Raw genomic sequence first — 8,819 nt, forward strand, 5'->3', positions numbered from 1 at the left:
GAACTTGCAAAGTAGGATTACTATTTTAGAAGCATAATAGAATTCCATTAATTGATGATTCTACACTTTGTGACAACTCCAATATGGCATGTGTAATTAAAAATAACAATTATGCACAATCACTGTAATACTATGGAGTGATTATCTCATGGAAAAAATGAAACAAAACAAAACTTTATGCTGAACCCTTCCAGTACTTTAATAACTAAAAGTGTGGAAGGCAGTGTGCTCAAGTGGCTGCAAGGTAATCTGAGTTTGAATCTTCATTCTGGCATTTACTAGCTTGGTCTTAACCTCTCAGAGCTTCCATTTCCTCTTCTGTGAGTAATAATCAGCAATGTGGCAGGATTGTTGGGAGGCTTACATGAGATGGTTTAGGTGAACTTCCTTGCACAAAACAGGCAAAAAAAAAAAAAAAAAAAGGGAGCTATTATGAATAAGCTGCAAAATATATTTGATTTAACTTGAATATTGAAATAAACAGTAATGATGTTCACATGGCTTCCCTCCTAATTTATTTAGGTGTCTGATCTAATTGTCACCTCAGGGAGGCCATCTCTGTCCATCCATATAAAATAACTTCTTCCCCATCTACCCCCTTAACCTGCTTTATATTTCTTTGTAGCCAGTGACACTCCTTGACATTGTATTATGTGTTTATTTGCTTCTTGTCTGTGTCCCTCCCTATAATGCAAGGCAGATTTCCTCCTCTTGAGGTAGAGGTAAAGTATCTTTTGTCTGTTCACTCTTGTGTGCTTAATACCTGGAACAGGGTCTGGCATAGTAGGTGCTCAATAAACATTAGCTGAATGAATGGAAAGTTCATACTAATTAAAAGTAATTTTAGCACGGTTCTTCCTAGTACCTAGTGTTACAGCCAGGTGCCAATATCAACAGCTAAATTATGTAAGTGGTACTTTCTAATAGTTCCGTGGGCTGCGATTCTGTAAAATCTGTTTGTATACTATGATGGCCCAATACCTAGAACGTGGCACACAGTCAGCCCTCACTAAATGTTTGATGAACAAATAATGCATGTCTTCTCTGCCAGTAAACATTCATTGAACCATTGTTATTTGCTTTCATTGTGTTTTGTAATGTAGGTTTATAACGATGATAATCATATACATATATTCTACCCCTGTCTTGTATGGAAAACAGGCGTGAAAACAAATTAATGCATGGAATTATAAGATCAAAATAGAAAAGTGTACAAGGGAGAGAGGGAGCACCATTCTACTCAAAGTGTGTCCTGCTGACCACTACGGGTCCACGGACCATTTTGACCAGTCTGCAATGAATAAGTACAGAAATTGGGAGCAAGTGTTTAGGAATAACAATTTGGTGTTACTGCAACACTCTTACTGTACTCTACATAAGTATTGATCTATAACAGGTTGGAAATTTACAAAGGATACATCAGAGTTTGAGAATTACTGGCAGAGAGGGGGCAGTGACTAATTATATTTGGGTATATCATGGAAGACCTCCCGGAGGAAGTTACCTTGAGCTAGAATTTGAGAGTTGAACGGGAGTTTGTTAGGACTGCATGTCTCTGGTAGAGGCACTGAAGTGTGACACTGTGTGATGTATTGGGGAACTGTAACTAGTGGGACAAAGCTGGAGTGTTGTAATTATTTTGGCAGGAGAGGAGTGTTGATACAATAGAGCTGGGCAAGGGCTAGATAGAGGAAGACCTTATATGCTCGGTTGAGGAATGTAGTGTTGGTTCTATGGGTGAGGGGAACAGTGAGGAAGCCACATGATTAGATCAGAATATTTTTTTTTTTTAATTCTTGGTGGCACCACGTGGCGTGTGGGATCTTATTTCCCCTACCAGGGATGACCAGGGATCGAACCTGCACCCCCTGCAGTGGAAGCATGGAGTCTTAACCACTGGACCACCAGGGAAGTCCTAGATCTGAATTTAAGGACATCTCCTGCCATACCATAAAGGGCTCTAACCATAAGTTCCATTCGCTTTGATTCTTCCCATAGTAGGCTGGGTTTTTTCTTTTTCTATACTTTTTATACCCTCAATTGTTTATTTTCCTGACGAATACAGTGGGCAAAATTTTGGTGCCTGTGGAGTTTTCCACACAATTTTCTCTTAAGTCACAGCTTCAGTCAGTGCAAGCCCTGGTCCTTCCTCAGAGGCTGGGCGCTAGCCCCAGCACCTATGCACAACCCCATGGCAGGAGAACAGGGCCAGGGCCCATAAGGAGCTCAGTGTTGACATCCTGACACCAAGAGCTCACATTCTCAGGTGAAAATTGGTGCTGGGTTGCCTGTCCCCACATCATTATCCTCTGTTCCTAAGAGAAAATAAGGACTCTTCACTGATCTTATGGTAAGAGGTGGTATGTAAATCAGTGGACAGAGGGAGTCAATTACAGAGTTTCATCCTAGTGCTGGGCCTCAAGATTGAACCCTTTAGTTTACTTGAACACTTTAGTTTACTTCTCATTTGCCAGTTGGCCTCCCCATATCGTGTTCTTCCTGTCATTCAAAAAGCATGCATTGAGCACCTACTTGGTGGGCACTCTTCAGGGACTGGGGAGACAACAATGACACAAACCAGTCCTGGCCCCTGTCCTCAGAGAGCTCAAGTAGAGCTCTCAAGGAGGGCACATGTGTTGCATCCCTAGCACTGCACTCACTTGCCACGTAAAGAATGTTTAGTACGAGTCTGTTAACTCATTACATAACGATGGCACACAGCTATACAACCCAGAACGAGGAGCCATTCTAAGCACTCTTGCACATGAGCTCCTGAGATAGGGACTGGTATTATCTCCATAGTACAAAGGAAAAGAGTGAGGCACAGAGTATTTAAGTAACTTGCCCAAGGTCTCAAAGTGGGTTAGGGGTAGAGCTGGGATTTGAACCTCACCATTTGCCCTATAAGCTATGCTATGCTACAACCAGTGAATGAAGCCCATAGCACCAGTGTTTTAGTGCTAGGGTACCAAATAACTAATTTAAAATGATTTTCCCGGTTGCTTTTGTGGTCTCATTCACACCCCAAATTTCTGCTTTTGCTTAGTCTAACATGTAACCAAAACTTTGATACCCAGAATATGCTCAACCTTTAAGGCTAGTTTTTTTCTTGTTAACATGGAAAATGGATTGGTAGTCAATGAAAAAATAAGCACTATCATTCTCCAAATAAAGATGAGTGCTTTGTTTTAAAGGCCTGAGGTTTAAACAGTTAAGATGCTCCAGACAGGACTTGGCTTAGTGCACTGTTGTACTTACCTACACACTGCTCTCCTCGCTTCTGATACCCAGGAGGGCACTGACAGGTGAAGGAACCTCGTAAATTGATGCACACTTGGTCGGCTCTACAGTTGTGCGTCCCTGCAGTGCACTCATCTATGTCTGTTAAAGACACACAGCACAAAAATAGTTTGAGTCGGTTGTGAAGATGTTGATAGTTCCTCCATTTTGCCATCATACTTTTCTTAAAGAAACCAGGTTTTTACTCTGTAATACTGTTATATTGGAAATGCTTAAAATGATACATTATTTCAACTGTTCAAAAAGTAATTTCATAGATGTCAGTGTGTACCACTTAGATTTAACAAATGCTAACATTCTGCCATGCATGCCTCAGCTCACTTTGTTTTGTTAAGAAATGAAACACTGGAGATGTACCTAAAGCCTTACTCCATCCTCATCCCTTTACCCCCCCACCTACTACCATCCTGGTAGGTGTGAATCCTTCCCTGAGATTTTTTTATACTTTTATTATACAGTTATGCACCCATTAGAGCATACAGTATTGTTTTAAAATGTAAATAAATTGTATGATACTTGCTTTTCCACCCAGTATATGACATTTGAAATAATTTCTAGTAACTAATCTCTAAAAATCTGCCCAATAACTAGGTAAAAATCAAACTTTAATATTATGCATTCCCTGTTGCTGTTGTTGTTGTTTTTTTTTTTTGGTAAACTTTAGCACAACATAAATGTATAAACTTTTCATTGCAAATTTCAAAATAAAAAGGATTCAATTTAATCACATTCCTCTAGGAGAGATAGGCTGGTGTAGTTTAAAATACATATTTTCCCAAAGCATTTCACTTCTTGTAATAGTTTACTAAATGTACCTTAAGGAGTAGGTAGATTATAGTTCCAGAAAAGTAAAAAATATTCAGTCATAATATGAACTTCTTATAACAAATTTCTTTGAGATCAAAATATGATGGGCACTTGTGTGTGTCTCTCATATTACAGTAATTTATAAGTGAAATATAATTTTGCCTTATCCATATCACCTTTCATTCATTCAAATCTCTCATATTATGAGTTTAAATAGCACAGATGAAAGGATTATAAAATTTTGGCATTCTTCAACAACTGAAGACTCTAAGCTTCATTAAAAAATATCTAAAATTTGTAATTCCTAGATGACAAATTTTGCATAAAAACTGAGAAAGGTTTAGGGGTGTTTAGATCATCACTATGGCAGACCCATGGTGGTGCTTTGGAAGAAATAGTGGGGCAAAAATCAGTACCAAAAATGAATCATCAGTAATTAGAATTTATTCCTTAAATCCTGCCTTCCCTTTAAGAAGCTCAGAGAGTAGCCCCTGGTGTGTTTCATCTTTCTTTATTTTCAAACATAACTGCTGCACTGTGCACATAAATGCACATTATTACACCCTGTAATATTACACCCAGTGTAATAATGTAGGAAGCTCAGGTTATAAGAGAGTTGCCCTCAGATATCGGCTTTAGTTAGCTGGGTGTGGAAATGATAAGAGAGATTCTCTCCAAAAGAAGGAGGGAGGGGAGATAAAGAATACTCAAGGGATGTATGACTGTTTATTGGATAATAACCTATAAAAGCATCTACTTACATAATTCTTATTATCTGGTTTTAAAGTTTTGGTGAATTTTTTCTTATTGTTTTTTATTTTTGTTTTGAAATTTTTTATTATTATTACTATTATTTTCAAAGCGGTGATTACAACTCTGTCCTTTTCAGGTACTATGCAGAGGTACAGCAATCTTGCTTTGAAATTATCTGCCCTTTTTGTGTCTTTTATTATTTTCTCGTATGCACTTGATGAAAACATGTCTACTGGGGTTTCTTCAGAGCTTTGTTACCCGCTAATGCAGAAATGACAGCAGAGTTCATATTGTTTTATGTCAAGAACATCTGCCAGCATTTGCAGTGATAATAGCACTGAGAGATACGGCAATGTGAGATTCAGATGTGGCAAGTTTCCTTGGTACATGCTGGCAGAAGATCAAGGGCTCAGGCTGGCTGCTACATTTTCTAAAGGAGGCTTCACCAGTGACTGTGGCTTTTCTTTCTGAGACATCCCTCTGCAAACTGCCTCCACCCCATCGCATTCCTGATGTGATTTCCTTCCTATTATTTTTTGTCATTTAGTTCTCTCTTTGATTAATAGGCTAACATTTCCAGTGGAATTAATATATCATTAAATAGATTTCAAACATAAAAGCCATGCTCCCTGGACCTATTCCTTTTTAAGAACCAGGTCTGTTTGCCTTCTAAGGAGGATTATTTAATAAAACTATTAGGTGAGTTAAAATAATTTAATAAAAAATAAAATAAAATACCACTGTCTCTACTGCCACTATATTCTTTTCCTTTCTCTATCAATAACAAACAAAACTGCAACAGGACTCACCTCACCTAGGATTGACTGGTGGTATTTTATTTTATTTATTTATTTCATAGAATAAGCTTTTTTTACAAAAAAAAATATTTTATTTATTGTCTGCATTGGGTCTTAGTTGCAGCACACAGGATCTTTTGTTGTGGTGCTCGGGCTTCTCTCTAGTTGTGGTGTATGGGTTTTCTCTTCTCTAGCTGTGGCACGCAGGCTCCAGGGTGCATGGGCTCTGCAGTTTGCGGCACGCGGCCTCTCTAGTTGAGGTGCACGAGCTCAATAGTTGTAGCACGTGGGCTTAGTTGCCCTGCGGCATGTGAGATCTTAGCTCCCTGACCAGGGATCGAACCCGTGTCCCCTGCATTGGAAGGTGGATTCTTTACCACTGGAACACCAGGGATGTCCCTGACTGGTAGTATTTTAAATACACTTTCTACTTACTTGGATTCACTTTTAGTTTTAATTCTTTCAGATGGGAAACCTCCCTGAAATTCAATAAAACACAGTTGCATGAAATCCCCTTCAAGAAATTATTCCAAAGGAGTTGAATGGATGCTTCATCTTATACCTTGAGCTGGATCTGCTAGTAAATGAACAGACTACATTTTCATTTATGGCTTTTCCAATTCGAGTTTAGAATATTTATCCTCTTTGCTCTTAGCAGGTTATCTAATGCTGAAGGTTGTGTAGATAGACTGGATTTCTTTGAACTATCTTCAATTATGCCATCAATTTATTGATTTATTTAAATAACACGGTTTTATTAATTTGAAAGTTGTAATTTGAGATGCTGTTTATTCACACATCTATACAAAATCATGTAAGAACTGTTTTACATTGTTAAACTCTTTTATGCTTATCTTTTCTACTTGTATGCATTTCTATGTCTTAAATATCATGTGATAAGAAAATCACTAAAATATACTCCTATGTTAGAAACTCAAAGCAGAATATCCATCTCTGTGCAGATGCACCAGAAGACCTGGCTCCCCCAGGTATGTTTATGAAAGTCCTCCGTGGTGGGAATACCTGTATTAGCAAAAGCAATTCTTTATTCATAATGGAAACTACTCACATCAGCTATGGTTTTCCTGATAATCTAGGAAACAGTACTTTGGGGAGAGGAGTTTTTGTTTTGTTTTTAAACTATCTGTAAGTTATTCTTGACAGTTAAGCTCACTAGGTTCTTTAGGCAGACAGTTAACACATTCCCTGGGCCCTGAACCCAAGCTCTTTGAGGACAGGGACTATGTATTACTTTTTTCTGTATTCCTAGCACCTTGCAGAGTACAAGAAACAGGGTGGGTTTTCGAAACATATTTGTTCAATAAATGGATGAATGAACCAAGATTGTTTGCTAAGAACTGATGCCTAGAGTTTAAAGAAAGTAGGATCAGTGTTTTATCTCATGGAACTAAACATTTACAAGGCTGAGTAACAGGCAAGACGTAAGAAACACAGCAAGATGTCAGTAAATGGAAATGGCTGTAAAGCAATGGAGTGGAGAAGTGCAAAGCTAGGAAGACAGCAGCATCAGTGGTGGAAGGCTGGCCTGAGGAGGTGAATTTTGAGCTGCATTTTGAAGAAGGTAAGGTACATGGATTGGCAGAAATAGGAGGCTATTTCTAGGCAGAACGGAGATCACATTAGAAAACGCTGATAAGACAAAAGCAGTTTGCATGAGAAGAATGGCAGATAGCTGGAATCAGCACGGCTGGAGGTGCTGTGTATGAGGAGTCTGGTGCAGTGCCTGGTTGAAGGTGCTCATAAAATGGTAGCTCAAGTCATGAGCAAAATTCAAGGCCTTATAGGTGCAATTAGAGTTTGGATTGCACACCACAGGAAGCAGCTCTGAACTATGTAGACATAGCCTAATGGAAACATTACCAAAGTACAAAATAATAGAATGTGCTTCCTAAAATATCACAACACGTAAATCAACTCACATTTCATCATTCTAATGCATTAAGAATAGCTAATGGCAATATTTGGTGATTTCCTCATTTTTCAGAAATGTGCCCACACTCTCCCTTCTAGTGATTTATACTATTGTAGGTCCCTCTCTTGCTGACTTTGGCATCCTCATTGCGTTAAATAATCCAGCTGATCTTCGCTCAGCTCTCACTGCTAGCCCCTTTATCACAATGATCCCCAGTCTATGGAACTGCATGTTTGGTTTTCTCTCAAAGTTAATGGAGGCAACTGTGTCCACATCTCTGTCGTGTCCACTAAGTCCCTGCTTAGGCCCACATTCTCTATGTGTTTGGCTCCTGCCCTTCAGTCTGACTCATATTTCCCAAACCCCTGACTCATGCTGCTTTCTCTCTCTTATGCAACATTTTAATCTCTGCTATGTTCTTTCCATAATTTGATAACTTACCACGACATGGAGTCACTTCACTGTGTTTTCCTGGGCAAAGACTTTGTGTACCTTAAATGCTTTAGATTACCACTTAAACTTTTCTAATTTGTGCTGCTTTACATTTAGGGAATAATTCAGAACTACTTTGGAATAAGCCACCATTGACCAGATGGTGTGTTTGATGATAATGCACTGAAATAAGAATATTATTCCTGAAATAGGAATAATAAAAATAAAAATAATTATTTTTATTCTGTCACTGCCTCTGTGATCTAGGGCCATGGCATCAATTCTTTTTCTCTCTGTTTCTCCACCTGTAAAATAGACTGTCTTCCTTAATGATAATGCACAGATTTCAAAAAGTTCAGAATTTTCAAAATAAATCTTTTTGTTTCCAGACCGTAAATTCTTAGAGTAAAATAACCATACCTTGACTAGTTCTGAGTTGGACACTGTGCATGCTTTGTAAATATTATTTGATGGTAAAGAAAAGGTAGTGGTTAAGTTCAAGTTGCTGCTATTTCTTGATCTGTGTGGGTCTAAAATGTTATTTTGTGTCTTCCCCAACCATACTAATTTAATCTCATAAATGGAGTAAAATAGGAAAAAAAAGGTCAAGATTCATGTTTGCTATAAGGATGAGCTACTTTACTCCTGGCTGCTTTCTTTCTTTCTTTTTTTTTTTTCTTCCTCTCTCTCTCCCTTCCTTTCTTCCTCCCTCCCTTCCTCTTTCTTTCTTCTTTCCTTCCTTTCTTTCCTTTCCTTCCTTCCTTCCTTCCTTCCTTCCTTCCTTCCTTCCTTCCTTC

The 8,819-nt window shown here is 38.4% G+C and overlaps 1 protein-coding gene and 1 long non-coding RNA gene across 12 annotated transcripts in view; one reads left to right on the forward strand and one right to left on the reverse strand.

Annotated features, from left to right (window-relative positions):
- Window positions 1–8,819, forward strand: part of LOC113633532 (uncharacterized) — a 193,435-nt gene that overhangs the window by 171,927 nt on the left and 12,689 nt on the right. The window lies entirely within an intron of this gene.
- Window positions 1–8,819, reverse strand: part of EFEMP1 (EGF-like fibulin extracellular matrix protein 1) — a 68,258-nt gene that overhangs the window by 13,430 nt on the left and 46,009 nt on the right. For all 11 annotated transcript variants that reach the window (XM_027131716.1, XM_027131715.1, XM_027131719.1 and 8 more), the window contains one exon: window positions 3,259–3,381. In XM_027131716.1, the coding sequence (XP_026987517.1) occupies window positions 3,259–3,381 (123 nt within the window). The remainder of the gene's footprint in view (window positions 1–3,258; window positions 3,382–8,819) is intronic.

Source organism: Aethalodelphis obliquidens, unplaced genomic scaffold (genome assembly GCF_003676395.1).
Source record: "Aethalodelphis obliquidens isolate GAN/ISIS:26980383/991018 unplaced genomic scaffold, ASM367639v1 scaffold40, whole genome shotgun sequence".
Lineage (NCBI taxonomy): Eukaryota > Metazoa > Chordata > Mammalia > Artiodactyla > Delphinidae > Aethalodelphis > Aethalodelphis obliquidens.